Genomic DNA, 27,006 nt, shown 5'->3' on the forward strand with positions numbered 1-27,006 from the left:
CACTTCTGTTTACACAATATGGTGGGTTTTGCCCCCTAATTTTCACTTATCCCCCTCCCTTTCGATTTTAGTCCCCTGCTGTTATGGTCCACAGGGATGCCAACCACCAAGGAGGGATGATGGCCCAGGCAAGGGGAGATTAGTAGTTCCTGGCTCCCAGGCAGGCAGATAGGCAGGCAAGAGAGTGCAAAAGTATAAAGGTGTGGATTCAGGACCATGGACAGTACTCCTGCAGCCAAGTCTCAGCAAGGTCTTGGAGCAACTGGTCAAGTTTAATAGTAAGGCTAGGTAGCCTCTTAGGATACGTGGCCATCTCAGCCCCTCCCCCTCCCCTTCCCCCTCCCCCTCCCCTGGGAAGACCTATTTGGGCAGCTGGCAGGAGGGGATTTGGATTGGTTTTTCCACTTATCTATTCATTTTCATGACTAATGATGTTCTTTTATCATTGTGATGTTTCATTACAAGTCATTCTGATCCTGAAAAGCAAGACAAAAATGAACTAAATTTTAATTAATTAAATACAGAACAGGATATCAACTCAAAATATCTGATTTTCTATAAATGTTTACTATGGATACTTGCTATCTGCTCATATGCATTTTTACACAGGGCCAAACAGCATGTGCTGTGGGAGATTAGTCTGTACCTGTATTTCTAGGTTCTATTGTATGGCTATTCCATATGTGTGTTTAACTGTAGTTTTATACCACAGTGAAAACGTGAAATTTTTGGGTTAGGATTTGTGTGGAATGGTAGTTCTGATCCATGTTTAGTTTCAGATGTCTGTACGTATATTATAACTGCATGTGTGTGTGTGTTACACACGCACACTGCACCATAGTCTATGCATGCAAAGTTCAGCTCTGGATTTTCAATTCAAGATAATGGCCTGGTTCATCCATAATGCTCAGTCCGGGTGTGTTAAGCATGGTATGTTTGAACATCAGAATTGAGCCCAGCAGTCTAACCATGGTTTGTCTTCTGGTAACAAACCATGATGTGAAACCATGATTTGTTAACTTACAAAACATGGTTTGGCATTATGTCAGAACCTAACCGTCTTGCTTAACTGTGGTTTCTTTTGCCACCCCATCCCACACATTTGCTACGCTACAGAGGAAAGAGCTAAGCAGCTGGAAAACAAACCAAGCTTTGGAGAAACAAGTTGTGGCTTGTTTGCTCATCTATGAGACAGCTCATAACTTGTTGAACAAACCATGGTTAAAACAAACCATGGCTAAGCATTATGTATGAATACAGGAAATAAATAGCAATCATTATGGCATTATTTGAAAACTCATATGGAAGCAGAGTTTTAAAATTAACTTTTTATTAGATAGATTAGCCTATTCCTGAACTATTTGTGTTCCACCAGGTTTATGCAGGCAATTAATATCTCTTTTTGTAATAACTGACCTTTGCTTTTACTGTATTTTTAATAGTTTTACTGTATGGGGTGTTTTTTTCTGGGGTGTTTTTTTCTGGCTTGTAAACAGCTTTGTTTTTTTTAATTAAATAGTGGCATACAAATATATTTATAAGATAAATAAATAAACTATATATGCTGAGAACGAAAAATCACTGTAATAAAACACTGATCAGATGGGTTCATCTGCCTAGATATGCAAAGAGACTAAAGAGGACACAGGTTACATTCATTCAGGTTTAATTATCAACTACCCCAACTTGACTTTTCAGCAGCATATATTTATAGGCAAACTAAGTCCTACTAGAACTACCACTTGGAAAGGCAAACAGCAGCTTGGAAAAGTATTTCTTTTTCAAAGGCTACTAGTAGATCATAAGCAGAAAGACAATGAAAATAGTTCTAGTATTACTTTTTATAATTTCTCTGGTTATTTCATCAAGAATAGATGGAGAACACTTTTCCTTTGAACCAGTATCTCCTGAGCCAAAGTCAAGGTTTGCTATGTTAGATGATGTGCAATTACTAGCCCATGGACTGCTCCAGCTTGGGCGTGGCCTTAAAGACTTTGCTATCAAGACCAAGGACCAAATGGATGACATCTTTCGGAAGCTTAACATTTTTGACCAATCTTTTTATGAGATCTCACAACAAGCCAATGAGATAAAAGAAGAAGAAGAAGAGCTAAAAAATACAACTTTGGGATTGCAAGCCCATAATGAAGAGATAAGGAATATCTCTCTGGAGCTGAACTCCAAGATAGAAATACTTTCACAGGAGAAGAATCAACTTCAGGATAAAGTAGAGAAGCTGGAAGAAAAATTAACCAAACTGTTCAAGACCCAGCTTGAAATACAAGAGCCAGAAGAAATTGCATCACTTAAAGTAAGTAGTAGATATGAAATGGATTTAGTGGAGCCAAAGTCAACTAAAATGGTGATCTGACTACTGATGTAATCCAAACCCATAAAGTCATTACTGATGCTATTGCACTAATATCTGCAGTCTCAGGTTTCCAGTGCTTTCTTTTTCTGCGGAGTATTTTTCATGTCATATTTTCATTCGCAACAGTAAATGGATGTCAATTGTACAATACTAGGCAAGATTAGTTTCATGTTTAGCTTTGCAAAACTGAGTAGATAAGGTCTAGTCTACACATTAGCTTGACACATGTGAATCAGGTCAATCTGTATAGGTATTCTCAAAGAATAAATTCCCTAAGCATCCCTTTGGGTATCAAAGGTCCTACAAGAAAGGTCATTTCCAGCAAAATGGCTGCTTCTGGTGGGGCAGGGCAGAGGACTCCCAAAACAGATGGTAACAAAAGCAATTTCCTGTCACCAAGTAGTGGCTTTCCTTCAGTTCCAAGATGCCAGTCACTTTAGGGCAGAGTACAAGGCCCATAGATTACAAAGCAAAAAGGGATTGTTGTATAATTTGACTACAAAAAACTATCAATTCTAAATAAGATTAAGGAAATGTCTGCTAGTTCTCTTCAGCATGGTAAGGCAACAGTCTTTGGTGAAATTTACTTGGACTCAAAGGTGCCTTTTTGCCAGCAGAAGGACTGTTTCTAACTTGGCAAAAGAATACTGGGAGACAAAAGTGACCCCCAAATCCAGAAACATCCCTCCGTTTGCACAAACTCTCTCTCAATACCTTTTTATAGCCCATGTACATATGCTACAAACCTAGATCAGGGATGGAGAAGGTGCGGCTCTTCAGATGTTGTTGAATTAAAACTCTTATCAGCCCCAGTGAGTATGACTAACAGGAGTTGTAGTCCAACAATATCTGGAAGGCCACAGATTCCCTATCCCTGGTCTTGATCTTCCATATTCAGCATATTTCTCATGCTGCAACACATTGTAATGCTGCATTGCAGGAATACGTCTGCTAGAGCTTGCTCCAGAGTTTATAGAACTACACAAATACATTTTCTCTTCTGCTCTTAGGATACAAGCCGCTGTTTTTGCTTTCTTGCAGAACTTCACTGAGCAGCAGGAAAATCACCTCAGATCCCTTCTCAACATTGTCCAAGTCCAGTATGCCCAGATTGGCAAACAGCAAAAACAAATACAAGTCCTAGAGGAGAAGGTATTATTGCTGTTTATGAATCAACTTCTCTATTCTGGGTATTCTTTTCATGGTATTAGATGAATTTGAGAGATAGCTGTGAACTGAGAAAAAGACAGAGGCAGAAATAGGGGAAACAAAGAAGCAATGGAAAAAGAACCAGCTATTGAACAAATAGCAACGTGGAGAGGGAATAAATACCCTTACATGAATATTAAATAATTGTCCTATATTTCCATCATGCTCTAAGGAAATTTGTGGAAAGTATTATGTTCACTGGGTGTTTCCAATGCAACTTCAGAATTGTAATGAAAATATAAGCTTTCCTTGCTATATTTAAATTTGAATGTTACTGAAAAGGTTTTACACACATTATGCTTTGAGGTGTACATCTAAACATACGATGTTTAAGAGCAACAAGCTCATATGTGAAACAACATATAATGCACAGGTACAATCATCAAGGACCGAGGCTGGATAACCTGGGGGCAGACCTGAGTTTGCCATGCACTATGTACGATTCGCACCTAATAGCACAATTCTATGTATGCTTCTTCAAAAGTCAGTCCTAGAGTGTTCAGTGGAGCTTACTCCCAGGTAAATGAAAAAAGGGCTGCAAACTAGGGGTGCAATCTTAAGCATGCTTCCTAGGAAGTAAGCCCCATTAAACTCAATGGGACATATATAATAATATACTGTTTACTTTCTAGTTAATATAAAGAGATCCAATTAATGTGTAGAGTTGTTGGTTTTTTTGCTCACAGTAGCAGTAACCTTAAATACACATACATACATAAGTCCTACCGAGATCAACAAAACACATCCACTAACATATAACTTTATTAACACACAACAGCTTTAAGGAGGTTCACTATTAAGGCAAACACTCATATGCTTATAGATAGCAAAAAGATGTCAGACCATGATACTGCAGTATGATGAATGCATCAGATGCTCTGAAAAAACATGTACTTTTATTTGGCATTACATATCTCATTCTTTATTATAAAAAGTCTAGAGATGTAACATTTCTGGAAATCTTGAAGCCATGGGGAAAAAAATAGAGAGAGACCATCATGTCAACCTTTCCCAGGAGATACCCACCCCAAAAGGGGGGAATTAAAATATGTGCATTACTTGGAATTAAAATAAAACCTAAATATAATCTGCTACTTTAAAAATAAAACATAATGTATAGCTGAGCACTTAAAATTGTAGTGTTTGCTATATTTATAACAGGATAAAGCCCCATGCCATCAGGACCCAGGCCAGCTCAACTGCCCACTTCTCTTGGGATGTCCCATTTCAGGTTGTTCCACTGGGCTCTGCTGGTTGGGATATTGCGACCAGGTCTCCCACCGGCCTGCCCATTTTGTGCGCAGAAGTCAGCACCAAAAAAGTGGCATAATGGAGGTTTGGATTACTTCTGCCACATAATTATCACATATAGTTGTTAGAAACCATGCTAATCTTGCCCTACAGTGGAGCTAACACAAATTATTTAAAAATTCTATCTTAAAAAACATTTCACTCGTTCTTTTTAAATTAGAAAATAATTCATAAGGAAAAACAGCCCACCCCTAATTTCTCCCAAGTTTCTGATTTTTCCAATAGAAAAATGGGTTGGTGGCACCTTGTGGGGTGGGAAAGCTTTTTATTAACCCACCTACCCAGACGTTCATTTCACCTATATGGAATAAGCAAAGTTCTCCAAAGAAACTCTAGTGCTGCTTTATGTAGAACATATGGACTTCTGGAATAAGCTAACTTTTCCAATGAAATTCTAGGGGCACACTCTTTTGCACACATCTACTTTCCACTGAAATTATTAGGAAATTTCCTACAGTCAAACGGGTTTCATGTGCGTAAAGACGAGTGGATCAGGGTGCACTGTCTTCAAAATACTTGGAATGTTGCTGTGTATGTTTATGCACATTTTTTAAATACAGTCATAACTACTTCAGCTACCTGTTGCCTGTGGGTTGACATAATCTTTCACTGAATATACAAGGATCCTCCAGAATTACTTATACATTTGGACAGCTGAAAGCATTTCATGGTTCTTCCACTCCTGCCTCCCTCATAGCTACTTTGGAAAAGGAGAAGGGCGTAGCCTCCCTTCTTTCAGGGGTGACCTTTGGGGAGAGGAATTTGGGTCGAGAGGCATTACCCCAAGTCCTTCTCTTACCCCCACAATCTCTTCAGAGGAAGGGACAGCTCCTTTCATGCCCAAGAAAACAGGGCACCAACGCTGAGCTTGTTTCCCTTCCCTTTCCATGGTCACTTTGGAATGGAAGAGCAGCCACCTTTCACCCCAAGAAAACTCTTGGGACATAGGGATTTTATGCTCATTGTGTTGGCTTCAGGAAACAAGCTGTGCTCACTTCCTTCAGATAACACTTCCTTCAGTTAACAATCCTCCTGACCATTGTCAGACCTAGCTCCAGAATACTGCTGACTGCCTCCAGAAATACTCTAGTGGTAAGAAAAGTGAGTATGCCCCACCCATGGCTGTAGATATTGGGGAAGCAGATGTTTCAAACTCTGACATTGACTGCAAAGGTAAGGGGTCTCGACCATCAGTAAACCTCTTCTCCCTGGGCCCCAAACTGGAGGTAGATGGATGACCTACCTCCCTAATAAAATACAGATTGATAAATATTTTTTCTGTCTTTCCAGCTAAACAGCCCTGGTTTTCAAGACAACACACATATTTATTTGCCTTGAAAAAAGATGAAACAAGGCATATTACACTTAACACAACAGCTACAGTTCAAGATTATAAAGGTAATTGCCCTGTGGAGGAAAAAAAAAATCCTTGTGTACACTATCATCTGTGAGTACTCGTCTAGTATATATTTTGCTACGGGTGTGCATCTTTGAAAGCCACACTGCTTAATTTTTATTCTTATTGGAAAACAAGCAGGACCTACCACAAAAGGTTGCAGTGAATACTCCCTCTGAAAAGAAGTGCTCCTATTCAGGATTCCAGCCAGGCACTCCCTACAAATGTGGCATTCTACTCTCTCTCCCTCTTACCCCCTCCTTCTTTTCAATGTCTGCTCCCCCCCCCGGTCACATTCTGTTGCTACTGAGCATGCTAATTTGGCTGTTTTGGTGGAGTCTGTACCTTTCGGTTGCTTTTTTAAAAAATGATGTTATTTCTGCAAGCCTTGAGCTTCCCCCAAGCATGTTGATACTTCCTTCTTGTTTCTCAGTAGTACTGTTTTGGCTACAATTCTACTGGTGCTCATCAACTGGATTTGCTAGTGTGATGATGATGATGATGATGATGAACTGAATCTTCTTTATTATTATGAATTAATAACAATAACAACAAGAAATCATCATCATCATCCATCAAAGGGATAATTCATGGCATTCTTTCCTACATCCTACCCCAGCAGTCCCTGACACAACACTGAGTACATTTCAATGTACCTTAAGGAACAGAAACTGTTTAAATGGCTGCTTGAAAAAGGCGTGTATCTCTGCATGGTTGCACTGAATCTTTCTAAATTTTTGTCTTTGGCAATGCAGCTATAACTTGTAAACTCTTGTTGGTTTTAGGCAATGCTACTGACTGCACTTGGTTTTACAACAGAGGTGAAAGATCTAATGGAATTTATTCTATCAAGCCCTGTGGATCCAATGCATTTAACGTCTATTGTGAAATGAAAACAGGTATGCCTAGCTGTGACAGTGGCCATCTTATTCTCCATTTAAAACTTATCCTGCTCTTTTGGACTGCACTTTCTGCCCTGAATTACGTTAAATATACCATCAGTGACCATAGGAAGCTGACTTGTACTTAGTCAAACCATTGGTCCATCTAGCTTAGTTTGGCAGCAGCTCTCCAGGGTTTCAGACCAGAATCTCTCGCACCCAAATCGGAAGATGCCGAGGATTAAACTTGAGTCTTTCTGCATTCAAAGCAGATGCTCTATCACTGAGCTATGGCCCTTCCCACTAATGTGAAGTGCATATACTGATCAGAACGCACAAATACTGATAACATTTAGCGCTGTCAAAGTGAACTGCAGAAATCACATGGGCTCAACAAAAGAATTTCTACCACGCAAAAACTGAGCATTCCCTATGAATTATATATGATTGAGCAGCATATTTTAACATCTTGTATCCAACTATGTCGCACTTTGCCATTAATAACATTAAAAGACATCATACATGTATTTACTTCAACTGTTACTTTCCTCTTCTGGGTTTCACAACCAAATGCAAATGAGTCAGATGAAATGTAAAGCAAATAGTGTGATATATGATACTTTTTCATGGCTATAATAGGAAATGCATATTCTAGAATTAATGTATTTTTCTGATGGGAAGGTATGTTATGTCTCCTTTCTAAATATTTAGGAAAAGTTGAGGACAAGAATATAGAAGCATAATGATTCTACCACCTCTTCTACCTCACAAAGCAGCTCTAAGAAAGAAGTGTGTGGTTAATCAATCTGGCAGCAACCAGTGTCTTGATAGCTTGGACCACGGCATGTTTATCTACCCTGTATCAAATATCATAATTGCTATCTTGCTGATGTTGATGTGCAATTGTATCATCTGTTTTCTTTGCCTGTGACTTCTGGGCAAACCTGACCTTATTTTCTGGGGATATATGTTAATGAAAACAGGCAGACATATTTTTAAAAAATCTGTTACAGTCATTAGGTCAATAACTTATGTTCCAATTGGAAGTAGACAGATGGCATGAATAACTTTCATACCCATGGAGGGTACGGAGATGTCAGCTCAATCAACATTCTACACTGTGTGTGTGTGTGTGTGTGAGAGAGAGAGAGAGAGAGAGAGAGAGACAGACAGACAGACAGACAGACAGACAGAGAATGCACCCCAAGTTGTCTTCTACATTTAACTGTGTATAGCATTCATGTGGGGGGGAAATATGAACAAGCCCTATGTCTGCCGCAGTTCAAAAACAAAGGGCAAAAAACAGCAAAACAGGCAATATTTACAGTTTATTCACCTTCTTCATATACAGAAAGCTCGTGGACATTTATTCAAAGCAGATCTGATGGATCTATAGATTTCAACCAAACCTGGGAGACATATATAAATGGGTTTGGCAACCCTGATGATAAATGCTTTCTTTTTGCTACATAATTTTCCTAGATAATGAAAATGTTTTTATGTGCTAAAATGCTAGTTGATTGTACGGGATGCCAACAGAAACACACAAAAATGAGTGAAACATACCTTTGAGAGATAAGGGGGCTGACTCAACATTTGTTATTTTGGGCTTGGTTTCAATTAAGTTAATTTCTTCTGCTCCCATTTTTGGTCTTAATTGCTAAATGCTGAACAGTTTAAGATCTAGATCACCACTGAATCAGATATTAATGTATTTCATGCACACAGCATCAAAGACAGTATGCAATTCAGAAGCCCAAGTTGCTAAAAGCAGATTCAAAGTGGGTAACGGAAAAGAAAGTCAATCTGATTTGACAACCAGACAAAACTGGTTCCTATCAATGGATCCAAACATATCTGCCATGCAGCTGTTTACAATATATACACAATGTAGGATGAGAATCTCACACCGTAACCTCACCCCCAGTTCTACCTTTACATTTGCAAGTATAGAGCACTTCATATTTGTTTACGGCCTAAAAGTTTACAGCCTAACATACATATGCCTACAGTCTGACACACATGAACTGTACAACACAAAACTGAGAACTGTTAAGAGCCCCCTGTTCCCAGAGTGGTTTAACAATCCATTTCTCTTCATGGGGAATCCTGGGAATTGTAGCTCTGTGAGGGGAATAGGGCCCTCCTAACAACTCTCAGCATTCTTAATAAAATACAGTTCCCATGATTCTTTGGGGGAAGGCCATGACTGCTTAAAGTTGTATGGTACTGCTTTAAATGTATAGGTAGTGCAGATGGGGCCTCAAAATCATCCTCTTTACTTTTCATAATTTACCTCTTTGCAAGCACAGGATTACCTCCAGTATCCTTAGTATTTACAGCTGTCATGTCCTGTCTCAAGAGGTAGTGCCTACTTCCATCTTCTCCTACTGCAAAAGGTCTCCATCCCATTGAGTAAGAAAGTTTGTAAGGAAGCACTTTCCAGGTGCCTGCAGCAGTATGCACCATACACAGCCTCCATCTATAAGCTGTTCTAAAAAACTACCCAATGCAGACAAAAGCATTTTTCCATTATATCAAACAGAAATCAATTTAAGTCTTGCTCTTGACCTTTGAGTCTCATTTGAAAATGTGTTCTGCAGAAAATATTTGACCAAAGAAGTCCAGAGCAGACTCAAGAACCTTTATAACATATTAAAATTAAACCTCATAAGGGATGCTAGAGAACTTGCCACGTACAACAAGTACACCACATAATGAATAGCACTAGGTCAGCCATTAAGCTTAACAGGTTTCCGTTGATACAAAATCCTGGTTTCTAGTCTTAACCAGCCAATCATACCACCAAAAGAGCAGGCAGAGAGAAACCACCCCTATTTGCATTGGTTAATCATCCACCTAGGACACAAGGCACAGACTAACAAACACATCCTCTAGCAGACTTTGCTAAAGATACATTTCAATCTGCTTCAACAGATGTGCTACATGGGGGCAAGAATCAGAGGCAATGTCATTTGTCCACACAGAACACTAAGCAAGATATATCAGCAATTATCCTGAAATCACTTAGTGAAGCAGTTACTGAAACTTCTGTCCTGAAATTACTTAGTCCACAAATAGTTTAACCAGCTTCATTGGTTTTACTTGCAAATTAATAATTTGTATTTATTTATTTATTAAAGCATTTATAAGCCACACTTTCATAAAAGTACATCAAGAGAACTTAGAACATACAAAAACATTACAAAATTAAAAATCAATAAAAACACCATTAAAAACAATAATAAAAGCATCAACCAATACTGCATAGGTTGGAAGAAAAAAAAAACCATGTAAAATGGCCTGTCTAAAAAGTTTGGTTTTCAAGAGGCACCTGAAAGAAAAAAGGGATGGTTCCTGCTGAACCTCTATTGGTAGGGAGTTCCACAGGGCAGGGCCTGCCACACTAAAGGCTCCAGGGATGGTTTTTTCAGTAATGGCTGTACTACTGCCTCTTAATGCAGGAGGCACCATCCCCTCACACAAAGAGATATTTACCACTCCCTGGACCCACCCAGTCAGCCCTCCTCAGCTTGGTTTTAATAGCCATGACGGACAGGGATCAAGAGGACATATAGTTGGACGCAGGGCTGGTTCTAAAGGGTGGCCAGGTTGGGCACAGGGCCGACGGCCCCTGGAGCTACAGGGGGGCCCTCAGCCACCCCTCTGCTCCTCTTCCGTGATCCGCAGGCCCCCCACATCCTCCGACTTACCTGTCTGCTGTCTTTTACTGTTGCCCTTAACAAAGATGGCAGCTGCGGTTTCCCTCAGGTACTGAAGCCCCTGCCACCATCTTAGATGATGGCAGAGATGTGCGCGTGTAGCACGCATGCATACCATCAACAAAGATGGCGGCGGAGGCTTCATCCCCTTAGGGAAGCCGCAGCCACCATCTTGGTTAATGGCAATAGTAAAAGACAGGAGACAGGTAGGTGGGGGTGGGGTACAAACACGCACGCGAATGTGCATGTGCACACATGCCAGGGCCCAGGGCAAGCTGATGCCCAAGGGCCCCAGCATTCCTGGAGCCGGCCCTGGTTGGACGCATCCCTGAAGGCAATGTGTTCATGTCATCAGGCCTTATAAACTGAAATTAATCCCACAAAGTTGAAGAAGATGTAGCACTGGACATCTCAGCTCAAACTATAGCCATAACGGTAGTGTTACCTATATACCTAGCATCTAGGCTTGTCTCAAAACATATTGCTCTATTGTTGAAATAATTATTATACAGTAGGCCCCACTCATACGGTGGGTTATGTTCCGGACCCCTGCCAAAAAGCAAAAACCGCCGAAAAGCGAAACTCATTGAATAGAATGGCATGTGACGCCTGAAAACTGCCAAAAAAGCGGAACAAGCGCCGTATGAGTGGAGCTTTAGTCTAATTGCGTCTAATTGAAACCGTCGCATTAGCAAAGCGCCATAAAGCGGGGCCCTACTGTACAGTATTACTCATATGAAGTTGCATTATAGTTAAAACACTGGCCTATCAAGCAGTGGCTCTCCAAGATCTCAGGAAGAGACATTTCCTACGCTTGCTATCATTTTTAACCAGAAATTGCTGGGAATTGAACTCAGGACCTTATGCATATTAAGGAAACGCTGTTATCATTGCATTATGGGCTCTCCATTGATTATTTAATATATAGAGCAGTCATGTCTAAGATTAAAGATTCCCTTCCTAAATGATGTTGTTGGATTTCAGATGTTGTTAGATTCCAACTTCTATCAGACTAAGCCAACATGGCCAATGGTCAGGGAAAATAACAGATGTAGTTGCCCTTACATTCATAGTATAGGAAATATTTCCACAAAGTGTGGTTGGCCATGTGCTTGATGGTTTTGCAGTTCACTTGAACTCACTGGCAGCTGATTTCAAAAAGTGGTAAGGGACATCCCAAAATATTGAGCATATGTGACTCTGTGAAGATGTCTGAATGATCACAAAGTCTTCTAAAAGGAAATACTGCATATGCAGACTACCTCAAAAAGCTGGTAAAGCACTAACACTTTCCCCCCAGCTGGGACATGTGCTATAATTTGCAATGAAGACACAAACAAGCTCTATGCAATTCAATTTCCTTCTATTGGCTGCAAATTGTTCTGGCTTTCCATAGCTTCTTACAGATAATTTCAGTTCTTTTTATATTTATTGGAGACTATAGTAGCCTCATTTAGAACACAATATGGATTGGCTACAGTGTGGGAAAGGCTCCTGCACTCAAGATGAAATTTTGTGTTTTTGTTTTTACAATGATCTTCGTTAAAATGTTAAAACATATCAGGGGCCCTACAGCAGCTTCTAGGTTTGTACACCTAGTATAGATTCGGATTTAATAAAAACAAAAAATGTAATCACTCAAGTAATGCAGTACATATATCCATCCACTAATACACATACAAACATATGCTCATTTACCTCCTAACATTTAGGGAAAGAAAGAAATTCAGTTTTAAGAAGTCTCCCCAACTCATATCTCAAAGGGTTCACACAACACAAGAAGCCACAGTATGAGTGAAATTACTTTTAAAAATTAAATTCAAAGGCGAGCTTTTAGAAAAAATCCTGACTTGAAGAGAAAGTTAGTAACACTTTCCCACTTCAGCAAAATCAAAGGCATGCTGTCATACCACTGCACAAAGTTTGCCCAGTGATGAAATTTGCAACATAAATTCAACATCACATTCTTGCTTAAAATAAGTATGCCTGGTCTTTTTAGCTATTTTTGTTCAAATGTCGTTTATCACTTATCTTTCCCAACTTGGAATGGCTCCATTAGTCCAAACTATCAACAGCTTTACTGCAAAAGAGTCTTAATATAGTTACTCTGTAGGGGGTGGGGGGCTACGTGGTGTGAGTGTATATATATCTGGTTTGTGTGGGTGTAATTTTGCACCATGTGCCTGGGAGAGAGGACTTATGGCCGAGTGGGAAGATTTGAGGGGACCGCCATTGGTGTAGTGATGGGTAGAGGGAGATATGGCGTTGTGCGGAGGACTTGCCAGGTGAGGGGAACTCGGCCCAGGCAGTTAACGGCTGTGCCTTGTTCCGGTCCTTCCCACACCCACAGGTTGTTTGGTTGCCATATCAGCCAGCTCTCAGATCTCCGGATGCTGCTTTTAAATGCCAGATCGGTATATAATAAGATCTCCCTCATCCACGATTTAATTGTGGATGAGGCAGCCGATCTGGCATGTATAACTGAGACCTGGGTGGGCGAGCAGGGAGGAGTTAGTCTCTCCCAGCTGTGCCCACCGGGATACTTGGTTCAGCATCATGGTAGACCTGAGGGTCGGGGAGGGGGGGTCGCTGTGGTCTATAGGAGTTCTATCTCCCTCTCCAGGCATCCTGTCCATGTGACTACTGGTCTGGAGTGTTTGCACCTTGTGTTGGGTCAGCGGGACAGATTGGGGATTCTGTTGGTGTACCGCCCACCCCGCTGCCCAACAGACTCCCTAACTGAGCTGACAGAGATGGTCTCGGATGTACTGCTGAGATCCCCCAGACACTTGGTGCTGGGGGATGTCAACATTCATGCCGAGACCACCTTATCTGGGGCGGCTCAGGACTTCATGGTCTCCATGACAACCATGGGGCTGTCCCAATATGTTATTGGCCCAACACATGTGGCAGGGCATACTCTAGATTTGGTTTTCGCAACTGGACATGGAGATGGTAATCTGAAGGTGGGGAGTTTTACATCAGTCCCTTTGTCATGGACAGATCACCGCCTGCTGAGGTTTAGACTTACAGCGACTTTTCCCCTCTGCAAGGGTGGGGGACCTATTAAGATGGTCCGCCCCCAGAGACTAATGAATCCGGATGGTTTTCAAAGGGCTCTGGGGAGTTTTCCAGCTGATAAGGCTGGCGCTCCTGTCGAAACCCTGGTCGAAATGTGGAATACAAAAATGACCCGGGCAGCTGACATGATCGCTCCTGTGCGCCCTCTCCTGTGTAGAGCTCATACAGCTCCATGGTGTTGGCGTGTGTGCGTTGTTGCGTGAAACAGCATACATTACGTTGGAGTTAAGTTGAGCAAGAAACTTCTTCAGAGCATTAGATCATATTAAGAGTCTTTATTAAGACATTACGGCCAAAGGCTTAAGAGTAAATACATGTAGAGTTTTTTCTTCAGTTACCCCCCTTCTGGTACATCTCTCTCCAAAGGTAAAAACAGAAGACAACCTCTCAGTTCAGAGGCATGACACAGAAGACTCAGCTTAACACAGATAGCTGCTAGAACTTTTCCCAGTCTATCACGATGGTTACCATAGCAACGGCCTTGGCAGTCCGTTCCCAGACTGGGCAAAGACGTAACTCCCCCTAGCTACAGTTTTCAGACTTGATGGAAAACAAACTCAGTGACAGTGCGGTTCAATGGTCAACACATGGTATACTCCAGAGCTGAGAGCAATGAAACAATATAGGAGACGGCTTGAGTGCAGATGGAGGCGAACTCCTGATGGCTGCAATCATACACTGGTAAGTGCTTATACTAAACGGTATTTAGGAGCTGTGAGGGTGGCAAAAAAACAATACTTTGCTACCACTATTAAATCATCCATTTGCCATCCAGCAGAGCTTTTCAGAATTGTTCGAGGGCTATTACACTCTGGCCCTAGGGACACGGTAGAACCGTCTGAGGCCCGCTGTAACGAATTTGCTAAGCACTTCCAGAAAAAGATCATTTGCATTTGCCAGGACTTGGACTCCAATGTTATAGCAGTTGAATCACAGGAGGTATCCAGAGCACAGCCTTGTCCTGATTGTTTGGATGAGTTTCAGTTGGTGCAGCTCAAGGACGTTGACAAGGTGCTTGGACAGGTGCGCGCGACCACTTCTGTTCTGGACCCTTGCCCCTCATGGCTAATAAAAGCTAGCACGGATGGAACAGCCGGTTGGGCCAGGGAGGTGATTAATGCCTCACTGTGAGAGGGAGTGGTCCCTGGCTGCCTAAAAGAGGCGGTAGTGAAACCACTTCTGAAAAAATCTTCCCTAGACCCAGAAGATTTTAATAACCATAGACCAGTGGCAAATGTCCCATTCCTGGGCAAGGTTCTGGAATGAGTGGTTGCTAGCCAGCTCCAGACACTCTTGGATGAGACCGATTATCTGGATCCATTTCAGTCGGGTTTCAGGCCTGGTTTTGGCCAGTATGGAGTGCCGCAGGGGTCAGTTCTGTCCCCCATGCTTTTTAACATCTACATGAAGCCGTTGGGTACGGTCATCAGGAGCTTTGGAGTGCGTTGCCATCAGTATGCTGATGACACGCAGCTCTATTTCTCCTTTTCATCTTCTTCAGGTGAGGCTGTCAATGTGCTGAACCATTGCCTGGCTGCGACAATGGACTGGATGAGAGCTAATAAACTGAGGCTTAATCCAGACAAGACTGAGATGCTGCTAGTAGGAGGTTCTTCTGACCGGATGGTGGATGTTCAACCTGTTCTGGATGGGGTCGCACTCCCCCTGAAGGAGCAGGTTTGCAGCCTGAGAGTTGTTCTTGATTCATCCCTGTCACTTGAGGCTCAGGTAGCCTCGGTGGCCCGGAATGCTTTCTACCAACTTCGGTTGGTGGCCCAGCTGCGCCCCTATCTGGACAGGGAAAATCTTGCTGCAGTTGTCCATGCTCTGGTAACCTCCAAATTAGATTACTGCAATGCGCTCTACGTGGGGCTGCCTTTGAAGACGGTTTGGAAATTGCAGCTCGTGCAAAATGCAGCGGCCAGACTATTGACATGGACAAGGCGGTCCGATCATATAACACCGATTCTGGCCCGCTTGCATTGGCTGCCTATATGTTTCCGGGCTCGATTCAAAGTGCTGGTTTTAACCTATAAAGCCTTACACGGCTTGGGACCACACTACCTGATGGAACGCCTCTCCCGATATGAACCTACCCGTACACTGCGCCCAACATCGAAGGCCCTCCTCCGGGTGCCTCCTCAGAGGGAGGCTCGGAGGATGACAACAAAAAAGAGGACCTTCTCAGTGGTGGCCCCCGAATTGTGGAATGATCTTCCTGATGAGGCACGCCTGGCGCCAACATTACTATCCTTTCAGTGCCAGGTTAAAACTTTCCTCTTCTCCCAGGCATTTTAGCATTTAGTATTTTAATATGTGTTTTTGTCTGTCTTAAAATGTTTACAATTTTGAAATTTGGATGTAGTTTTAAAATTGTTTAAATATGTGTTTTAATTGTAGATGGAAGTTTTAGTTTGTACACCGCCCAGAGAGCTTCGGCTATGTGGCGGTATAGAAATTTAATAAAATAAATAAATAAATAAAATAATACTCTGGTCAAAAAGGTATAAAAAAATTACTTTTTTTAAAGGTAGAATCCAATGTACACTTTTTTCTACTTAGACATATTTAGGATTGTGCTGCACTTAAAATGTTGAATTTAAATGTGATGTGGTAAAGGACATTAAGAGTACTTTTCTTTCTCATGGCTGACACTCAATTTCTATTGCAATTAAGTTTTATTTATTTATTGTTTTATTTATACCCCACTCTTCCTTCCTGCAGGAGCCCAGGGCGGCAAACAGAAACACTAAAAACACTCTAAAACATCACAAAAAGACCTTAAAATACATTAAAGCAAAACAACATTAAAAACATTTTAAAAAAACTTTAAAAACAGCTTTTAAAGAAAAGGGTTAAAGATATTAAAAGACATATTAAAAGCAATTCTAACAGATGCAGACTGGGATAGGTCTCAACTTAAAAGGCCACTTTTAATATGCCACTTGCTTCACTTATCAGATATTCATTCACACTTTTGTGAAGTATCCTTGCACATTGCCCCTTGCAGATTTTGACAAGCTCCAAAGTTCAATTCTATTCATATTTAGTTTTAGTTTCCCTTTTTAATTGGTCATTAAAGCATAATCTAAAAGTGATTAAAAAAATGAAAAGAGACATTACCTTAAAAGTTCAAGAGTTCCCAAGACTCAGATCATCTACTTAATTAACACAATTAGTAAACTGAACTTGCTTATGTCTTGCCTTCAGTCTATCCTATTAGTCCAGTTTGTGCAACTTGTATTTTCAGGAGAATTTTGGCTGGGCCTACAAAAGATCTATTCCATTGTAAATCAAGCAAATTACATCCTGCGTATTGAGCTGGAAGACTGGAGAGCTAACAAACGTTATATTGAGTACACATTCACAACGGGAGGTCCAGAAAAAGACTATGCTGTCCTTCTCAGCAGGATTACTGGGAATATCCCCAATGCACTGCCTGAACAGAAAGAGGTGACATTCTCTACAAAAGATCACAGTAACAACACTGAAAGAAAAGTCAACTGTCCAGAAGATGATTCAGGTAGACGTTTTCTATACAAGCTGTTGCTTTTAGCTTTTATCATAAATCAGAAGAAAAACATATATTAGTTAATAGTAGCTATCAGCTTGTTATAAAACCCCTAAGTGCAAGAATCACATGCTTATGTCCTGAAAATGACGCATTAGGAGCCAGCAGCAAAATCTGAATAAATAAGCATGCTGGATGAGGGATTGCACGTAGTGCTTGCCCACATTTAGAAACAAACTTCTCTGCTCCCAAAAAGTTAGTATGTCAGACTATAACTCTTCTGCCCAATATGATAGCTTTTTACAAATGGGGAGTTATTGTTCTGGAGGAGTATCCAATTGTGCAATTTTCCACATGCATTCTGTATTATTCTGAAAGGCTATCCCATGACTCTCTGAACAAGTAAATCGCAAGACAGAAAACCCGTGGCTCTCCAGTTGTTATTGGACTACAACTCCCATCATTCCTCTCTATTGGCCATGCTAGCTGCAGCTGATGGGGGTTGGATTCCAACATCATCTGGAAGGCCACAGGTTCCCCATCCCTTGCTCTAGACCTTCTCTCCCATATATTTCCCTCTCTAACTGAACAGCAGGCAGAACTTTAGGAGATAGAAAGGAGAGGCCATAGCTCAGCAGTAGAGCATCTGCTTTGCATGCAGGAGGTTCAGGTTCAATCCCTGGTATCTCCATGCAGAACTGGGAATATCTCCTGTCTGAAACTCTGGAGAACCACTGCCAGTCAATGCAAACTATATAGGCCGATGGTGTGATTCGGCATAAGGAAGCTTCCTATAGAGACAGGAGATGAATATTGAGGATTTGTGACCCTCTCTGGAGGATTGTACAGCAGCTTCATACATGGTTATTCAGAGCAGTTCTTCAGAGTCCCTTTCACCTCTCCCCCTCACAACTCCCTGCACTATCCAAGAACCTACCCTTGATACAATCAAGGATTTTCAGAAGTGCCTCAACAACAGCATGAGGAGAAATGAGAAATCCACCTGTATACATGAATGCCTGTTCAGGTGCTGAAAGGGGCTCTATGAACCTCACCCTTGGTCCATAGAATCACATTACAGTGCCACATCAATTAAAAGGTGTTTATAATCTCATCTTCAGGTGGTTGGTGGTATAGTGCATGTGAAGAAACAAGCTTGAATGGAAAATACATCAAGCCAAGTTCAAAAGGAAAACTAGAAAAGAAGAGAGGACTTTATTGGAAGCCTCAGAAAGGAAGACCCTATCTTCTCAAATCAACCAAACTGATGATACATCCCACAGATTTTGAAAATTTTGACTGAGCATCTCCATTTGGAGTTTATCCAATAAAGCGCATTCTACTTCTGTCACAGACAACTGAAGGCACTTTTCAGTATCCAAAGAAATCAGACTAAAGAATTCCATCCTACTGTAATGGTATATTTTCTTTATATCGCTATAATATATAAAAACCCAGTATGATCAACCCAGTATGATCAAAAGATCAGCAGACTGACAAGGGCAGATAGATTTTCAGACTTGGTAGGAAGCTTTCCTTAGCATGAGGGATAGCTATATCTAAAGATGTTTACCATACCAAAAGGAAGCAGCTTGCCCAGGTTGGGCTTGTGCTTCCCTATCTTGCTGCAGGGAAATTAGGACAAGTCATCACTGCTTGGAAAAAGTGTGGTAAGGAAAAATCTTGGGGTAGCGCAAGGAAGGATGAGATTTAGGAAAGCAGATCACCAGCCCACCACAGCCTGGTTTGCCGAGTCTGGCTCAGTCTGGACTGCCAAAGAAGAGAATTAAGCCACTTCATTTTGATGGCAGAGAGTAATCTTTTGCTTTCAGAATACATTTAGGGGGACAAAATCCACTACAGTGGATCTTAATGATGCAGCAGGGAAGGCTCTGCCCTTTAGAAGATTTTAGTGGTTCCTGTTAAAATCAATGGCTTTCACTGAGTTCTATGGAAGAAAACAAACAGGACACAATGTAAGATACAGGGGGAGCAAAATCTGTCTGTCTCCCCAAAGACTGGTCATTCATATGAGGGAAAATAGACATGTTTTTGCTGCACCCCAGCTGTGACCCCAATTATGGCTAGTCTCTCTCTCCCCATCCAAATAGCTTCCACTGAACCAGATGGCACAAAATTAATGTGCTCAGTTCTAGACACAGTTCAGGTGGGATGGAAAATGTGATTCTCTCCCAGTGCCCAGGGGTTGCTCCTGCCATAGTAGTGTTGCAAAGTACCCCCTCCCCCAAGTTTCTTCTATGTAAAAGAATGTCTGCCATTCACTCCTCCAAGAAAACTTTAATTCAGGACACCACTGTGGCAATGGCAGCCTCCCACAACCCCTTGTGCTAGCCTCTACTGAGAGAAGGGAAAGAGAACCACAACACTTGCGCACAAAGCTAAACCATGTTTAGCACTATGTGGATGAGCCTCAATGAGTCTGAGTGAAGTATCAGACTCATGGACTCCCCTTCCCCTCTCCCACGTAGGTGGGAGGACTTCTGCCAAGTTGAAAGAATTTCACCATAGAGTTATTATGAACCAGAAATCTTGGTTTAAAACAAACTGTGGTCTGTTTCATAATAAACCAATTTCAAACCATGGATTATGTTGGCATCCTGAGCCAGCCAGAGTTTGTAAAAGGGAAAAGTAAGCTTGGTAAAAGTCCTTTTCTTGGCAGGGCAGTAGGCATGCACGAGCGCAATGCTTTGCTTGGGCTTGGTAAGAGTTGTCTAGGTAGAGCTACCCCATGATTTAGTATCACATGCTAACCATGCCAAGCTTGACAGATGGGTGGGGCTGTTACTATGATGTTAAGTGATGCTGTGCTTTGAAGCCTCAGTTATAGAGGATTCAAAGAGCAGTTGGGGGTGCTGTTTGAAAGCCCTTTGCTGCTTGCAAATGGCTTTGAAACAGTCCTGCTGGTCCTTTAAACCTCAGAACATGTCTTGCTCAAGGAGGGAGAAGAGGGTTCCATTCAAAGGAAACTGTTCCCCATCCCAGTGATGCACTGCTTGTTTACACCTCTGAAAGACGGCATTTAAAAAGCAGGGAAAAGGTACTCACAATCAAGTAAAGCCTTTTAGATGCAGGCCTTCAGAGGAGTAAACAAGCAGCGTGAAGCTTCAAAGAGCATCACTGGGACAGAGAAATGGTTTCCATTGAATGGAAATCACTTCCCCCTCCTTGAGCAAAGCATGCCAACGCTTGCAAAAGGCACCTTTCTTTCTCCCTTCCCTGTCACTTCCCTTCCGCAGCTGTTTTGGCTGCAAGTGTATGCTTGACAAGTGGGTGTGGTTTGTCGGAAATGGCCTCGCGGGTCAAACTGGATCCCCTGGAGGGCTAAGACTGACCTATGAGCCTGATTTACACAGATCCAATAAATAGCTACATTTCAGTGTAGACAAGCCTGAGGCATTTTCATGATTCAATTGGATTCATTTATTAGTTTGTAAGTAAATTTGTTTTAAGTTTGACTCTAAGTTACAATAAAACATTTAAAACAGAAACAGTTACACAGAAGCAGAGTTGGGAGAGTTGTGCAGCAGAAGCGTTGGGAGAACTGTCCATCTAATTTAATATCCTTTCAACTGAGAGATGTCTAAGGAACATTCAGAAGCAGCCCCCGTTAATCCACACAGTCTGGAAGTCAGAACTATATAGCAGCGGTGAGGAGCCTCCATCCAGTGGGCCAAACATGACATGTTAAATTTTAAATTTTAAATTTAATCTATTTTAATTTTAATTTTTTGTCTTAATTTTGTTTTTAAATATGTTTTCATATTGTATTGTACCCACACCTGTATTTTAATCTGTTTTTATCTTGTTGTACACCGCCCTGAGAGCTTGTCGCTAAAGGGCGGTCTAAAAGTGCAATAAATAATAATAATAATAATAATAATAAATAAATAAATAAATAAATAAATAAATAAATAATACCAGGCCTCTTCATTTGGCCCAGGAGGCCATTTTGGGGAAGCCATACACAGCATCAGATGTAAGGGTGGGTAAGGGAGGGCTTAAAAGGAATAACTGGGAGCTTAAAGTGGGATCCCAGTAGTTCCTTTGTTGCAGCAAGCAGCTGATGGGCAGTAAGTTGCTCAAGGAGGGGGAAGTGGTTTCCATTCAATGGAGAACATAATTCCTCACATTAGTATATTAATTGAGTTATAGCATCTGTGGAAATTAATTTTGCTGCACAATTTACCATTACTGCTCTTTAACTCTGCCTCATGCTTCCCCTTTCCTTTCCCCTTTCACAACGGGGATGGAAATGAGAAGTGTGAGGAGGCTCGTAAAGGGCAAGGAATTTTGACATGTGGGCGTGACAGTCAATCATGTGACCTTGCCCTCACCCCAATTTATTCTCAGAACATCACTGATATAGGTTAGCTAAAAGAGAGGGATTTGCCCAAGGTCACCCAGTAAGCATAATGTCTGAATGGGGATTTGAACCCTAGTTTCCCAAGTTCTAATCTAACACTATACTACAGTATCTACAACTGTAATAAAAATTTCCAGAAGAGTAGCCATGTTAGTCTATCGATGCAAAAACAAGAAGTCTTGTGACATCTTAAAGGCTAAAAAGTCTATCAGAAATGTGTTTACATCTTTAAGGTGCCACAAGTGTCTTGGTTGTTCTTATTCACCACATTAGCTCAAACCTTCAAGTATCTTATATAATCTAAAAATGTTTAAAAGCATCCTATGGCAAAATTCCAGATAAGAATTATGTACTGTGCAAAGAAATATCTGCTTTTGCTCATTTTAAAAATAAAAATCCAATCGGTAACCCTCTGAATTTCATTTGGCATCATTGCATTGTTGAGGAGATACTGAAGTATTTCTTGCAGCTGCTGTGGAGTACCTGAAATGTTGTAGCATACTGCAAATTCTTGACAGATTTGCTACTGGTCTGAAGGCTTTGAACATTTGTACAGCTCATCATCTGCTTGGCTTAATGATATTTGTTAAACAAACAAATTTGCTATCAAATACTATTACATTAACAAACTGATGACCCATTTCTAATTATAAGGAATTTTCACTGTTTAATAATACAAACTAATTATCCATATCAATCACTTTTAGAAATATTTTTCCCACTCCAGTGGCCCTCCACCACTCCCAGTGACAGCAAGGTCCTCTGTAAAGATTGCATGACTGTATTATACATATACGTTATTTGGTAGCACTGTGTCCTTGGTAAGACTTTTACCTGCATTGATTTATTGCGCACTCCCTGATGGTTGGCTGGACACAATTATTATCCCTCTGCCCTAATTCCTAAAAATATACATAGTTGAAAAGAGACATAGGATTACCTTCCAAACTCTCTTCATGATTTGGCATTGAAGATAATTAAATTTCTCCTTGAGAAACAAGAAATTTGACCTGATCCCTGAAGAAAGTCAAGTTTTAGAGAAAAATGTGTTGTGAATGTTCAGCACACTCCATTTTGTTTCAAGTGGAATCAAGGAGGTGCAAGGCCCTGGAGCATTCTGGGCTATAATTCCCACCCCACACCCCCTGCTGTCTTACTGGCTATGCATTCCTGAGGTACTGTGAAAGGGGCAGCACAAGGCAATTCTGTGAGCAACAAAAATAACCAAGAGAAACTGAAATAAATGTTATCTTCTTCCTTGGCAAACTTCCCTCAAGCCTAGCAGAACTATCCCATTGTTCAAAGCAAGCATTAGAAAGTCGCCCGAGTTTCTCAGAGTCAGCAATAAACATGCACACACACATACACACAAAATCACCTCATATCCACACCCCTTTCAGGGGAGTTGGAAGAGAGTCTTTAAAAAGCAAGGCTTGAGATCTAAGAGGGGGGGTAACGGTGATCTGAGCTCCAACACGTGTAACTACGCTCTCAAAGAACTCAATGTGGCACTGCAGGAACAGAACAGGCAGTGATTCTATGTCTCCTCATAACTTCCTGCTTTTTGGTCAGAGCTCCTTCACTTTGCTTCAGCTGCATTCCACTGCCCACTCCTGGGCGTAGGATAGGTAATCTCTCCTACCTGTCACTCCTTATAGTAACAGGGTCCTTTGATCTCTTTAAGTTATGAATGGGTTAGGATATTAATGAGTAATGCTGCCATGCACCCAGGAATTTTGTAATACTATTCTACTCTTTTCTCTCAATAAAAGAAAGCTTTGCTTCAGCCTGGTTTGGACCTGCATTTATTGGGATATACACGCATCATTTACGCACATTTCAGGGCAAAGTGCTTGTTTTATCCATAGCAAAAGATCCCCCTCCTCTCAAGGTGTGTTTCGTGGGACATGTGGGTGGCAGGTTCACACACTCAGGTTCCCAAGGACACGTGTTGTAACAACTGTTCTATAATAATTACAGTTTTTCATATGTGATTGCTAAAAACACTATTTAAAACTATAGCTCTTTCCAGTCTATCTATCTGAACAGTTAAGACTCTATACATAAAACCAACTTTGGAGAAAATCACCTTTCAGCTTAATTCAATATGGTTCTTTGGCCTAGAGGGTTTTGTGATCCAGTAAATCAGGGTTGAAGGACCTCCATAAGAACACAAGAAGAGCCTGATGGATCAGGCCAATGGTGCATCTAGTCCAGCATCCTGTTGTCACAGTGGCCAAGCAGTTGCCGATGGCAAACGTACGGGCAGAACCTGAGCACAAGAGCACTCTCCCTTCCTATGGTTTCCAGCAACTGGTATTCAGAAACATATTGCCTCCAACCATGGAGGCACAGCATAGCCATCATGGCTAATAGCCACTGATAGCCTTATCCTCCCTGAATTTATCTAATCCTCTTTTAACACCATCCAAGTTGGTGGCCATTACTGCATCCAGTGGATGTGAGTTTCATAGTTTCTAGATACTGTTGGACTCCAACTCCCATTGGCCCCAGTCAGGATGGCCAATAGTCAAGAATAATGGGAGCTATACATCTGGAGGACCATAGGGTCTTTATCTTTGCAGTAAATTTTGCAACAAAGGTTTTGGAATCATGTCAACTCTAGAGTGGCTTAGCAAGCATGATTTCAAAACTGAACCATCCCAATATAAAGAGACAATTTTAGGTGATACAGCATCATAGCATTTCACATAACTAAAATTCAATCTTGATTATCATTTCTCATCTTAGTATCAGTAACCAAAATGGCTAGTGGCATGACACAAGCCATGTGACTTGCCCTACTCCTGCAATTTCTCGATCAAAATATTGATGGAATGGCATGGAACCAAACCAGGGAGAAGTGTATCCTATGCAACAGTGACTTTGTGTGAATCAAGTCCCAGTATTCATACTGCAACTTCCATGTATGAAACAATGGTTACGTATTCATTTCCCAGGCTTATGCCCAAATGATGAAAAACTGATTCAGTCTACTCTAGCGCTAGATAGTTAAATGGAAGACAGAAGAACTTCTAAGGAAGGAGTCAGAATGCTGAAAACTTAGGGAGAAGCAACTAGGGAAAATTAACCTTGAGGAAAATGCTCTCAGAGATGGAAATGAGTGCTTATCTAGAGAGCTAATATACTTGGAAGGAAATGTTTGCACTACACAGCATTGTAGATACTTCCTCAAAGAAGAGTAGGATGTACAAGTTTACATATAACCTATGATGTGGAATAGTATTATGCCGAACAACTCAGTGCCTATCCTGCCATTGCAGGAATGGACACCTGAAAGGTGCTCACAAGATCACTAGCTATGGTTTAGTTGGTCACATAGTATCTATTTACTGATTTTCCTACAGTGCAATTCTAACCACATTTACGTGGAAGTAAGTCCTAGTATATTCAATAAAAACATGCCAAATAAAATCTAGAATTAAGCTAAGCAAATGTGAATACAATACTAGGAGAACATTCCTATATATAGGAACTGAAAGACTGGTGGCATCTGCTTTTTTTAAAAAAAATTAAAAATCAGAGTTTCTGATTGTGTGAACAGGATAACAATGAGCCTGTGAATCAGTATATCTTATGTGATCTTCTGAATATGTACTAAACTAAGAATTGGTGACTCTCACCAGCTTCAGTAAAAACAAAAACAAAAAACGAGAGGGAACTATTATGGATTCACTAAATGAGAAATTAAAAAGATTCCCCTGAAGACTCTCTGGTCTCTGAGCAATTACCCGATTGGTGAAAGTGTGATTATCCTAAACAGACTCATCAATCTCTGTGTGATTTTCCTCAATCACTACATCTAGATGAAGATGACTCCATGCACTGTGTGCGCTAGTTAAAACCTAATTTCTACTATTACCTGTATGTTGTATTTGGAATATAAACATCCCTTGCAGGAAACTCCAGGATCTCTCTTGTTGGTCGTACTCTGCTATCAGGGTAAAGTTTCACTTGCAGCAACTCTGGAGTTAGACAGTAATGTGGATTCTCTGGGGCTGGAGAAATGTCTATCTTCAACTGAGCTATGTGGAGAAAAAAACAGTAGTTTAATCAATGTTGCAAACAGCCACTTGCTGGGTATCTTGATAGAGTGGAATTAAGATGACTGGGTTTTCTGTATAAACTCTAGTTGTAATAGTAGAAATAAAAATTTGTCCTGCTTGCTTTGAGCAAATAATAGCCAATAATAGCCAAACTGTGTTTTTTTCAGTGATGGGGCCAATAGAATATGAAGTGAAATTAATGACTAGTCTTCCTTTTGTCTAGGGTATCACTTGTTTGAGTACTTTGACTATAGCGTTGCAACAAAGGCTGCTTACTACACTTGAAATTTGAGAACATAATTTCTCTTACACTAATTGAGTTATAGCTGCTGTGGAAATTAATTTTACTGCACAGTTGACCATGAAAAACAGATTTGCAATGTCTCGTGAAACCACACCCAACTTTCTGAAGAATGTGCTGACATTAAATGCCTCTGATGAGGAAGAAGGGATGCAGAGGAAGGGCAAGAGATGGAAAACTAGTGTTTACACTCAGGAACACTTTTTAGGCTCTCCCTGCAAAGGAAGAAATTACATTTGTGCATTAAGATTGGAAGCTGTGCATCACAAAGTTTCTGCTTTATGACTAAAACTTGGAGCTATGATATGCAACTTCTGGTTACTAACTAAGGTTACTGCTTTGGCAAAGGCCAAGGAAACAATGCTCACATGCTTCATTTTTATATCCTCCCCAAAGCGCACACGTGCACGCACGCATGCACACACACATGAGTTCCTTTAAGCAAGTGTCTTGTTCTCATTAAAAATTAAGAGTTTTTTTCTCTCTCTGAAAGACCACTTGCTCATCTATATTTTTATTAGGTCATGGAATATAAGATGCTGCCTTGTACCGAGTCTGACCATTGGTCCATCTAGTTAAGTATTCTCTACATTAACTGGCAGTGGCTGTCCAGGATTTCAGAGTGGGAACATTCCCAGATTTTACCTGGAGATGTGAGGGATTGAATCTGGGACTGTTTGGATGCACTGCATGTGCTCTACCACTGACCCATGGCTCTTTGTTGGCCTTGTACCTCTTTAAACTTTGTAACACTCCTGGACACATAAGAACA

General features: G+C 41.0%; 2 protein-coding genes across 15 annotated transcripts in view; one reads left to right on the forward strand and one right to left on the reverse strand.

The window, feature by feature from the left end:
* Positions 1–27,006, reverse strand: part of DOCK7 (dedicator of cytokinesis 7) — a 199,652-nt gene that overhangs the window by 96,863 nt on the left and 75,783 nt on the right. For all 14 annotated transcript variants that reach the window (XR_009763566.1, XM_061633258.1, XM_061633263.1 and 11 more), the window contains one exon: positions 25,750–25,912. Coding sequence is in view for 13 of the 14 variants with exons in the window: in XM_061633258.1 (XP_061489242.1) it covers positions 25,750–25,912 (163 nt within the window). In the remaining variant the exon portion in view is untranslated. The remainder of the gene's footprint in view (positions 1–25,749; positions 25,913–27,006) is intronic.
* ANGPTL3 (angiopoietin like 3) lies at positions 1,747–18,785 on the forward strand. Its single transcript, XM_061630500.1, is given in 8 exon segments — positions 1,747–2,311; positions 3,413–3,523; positions 6,182–6,217; positions 6,220–6,289; positions 7,073–7,186; positions 8,520–8,609; positions 17,216–17,494; positions 18,604–18,785. Coding segments are annotated over 8 exon segments (1,377 nt in total). The 5' UTR covers positions 1,747–1,816.

The sequence above is a fragment of the Rhineura floridana genome, chromosome 6, assembly GCF_030035675.1.
Source record: "Rhineura floridana isolate rRhiFlo1 chromosome 6, rRhiFlo1.hap2, whole genome shotgun sequence".
NCBI lineage: Eukaryota > Metazoa > Chordata > Lepidosauria > Squamata > Rhineuridae > Rhineura > Rhineura floridana.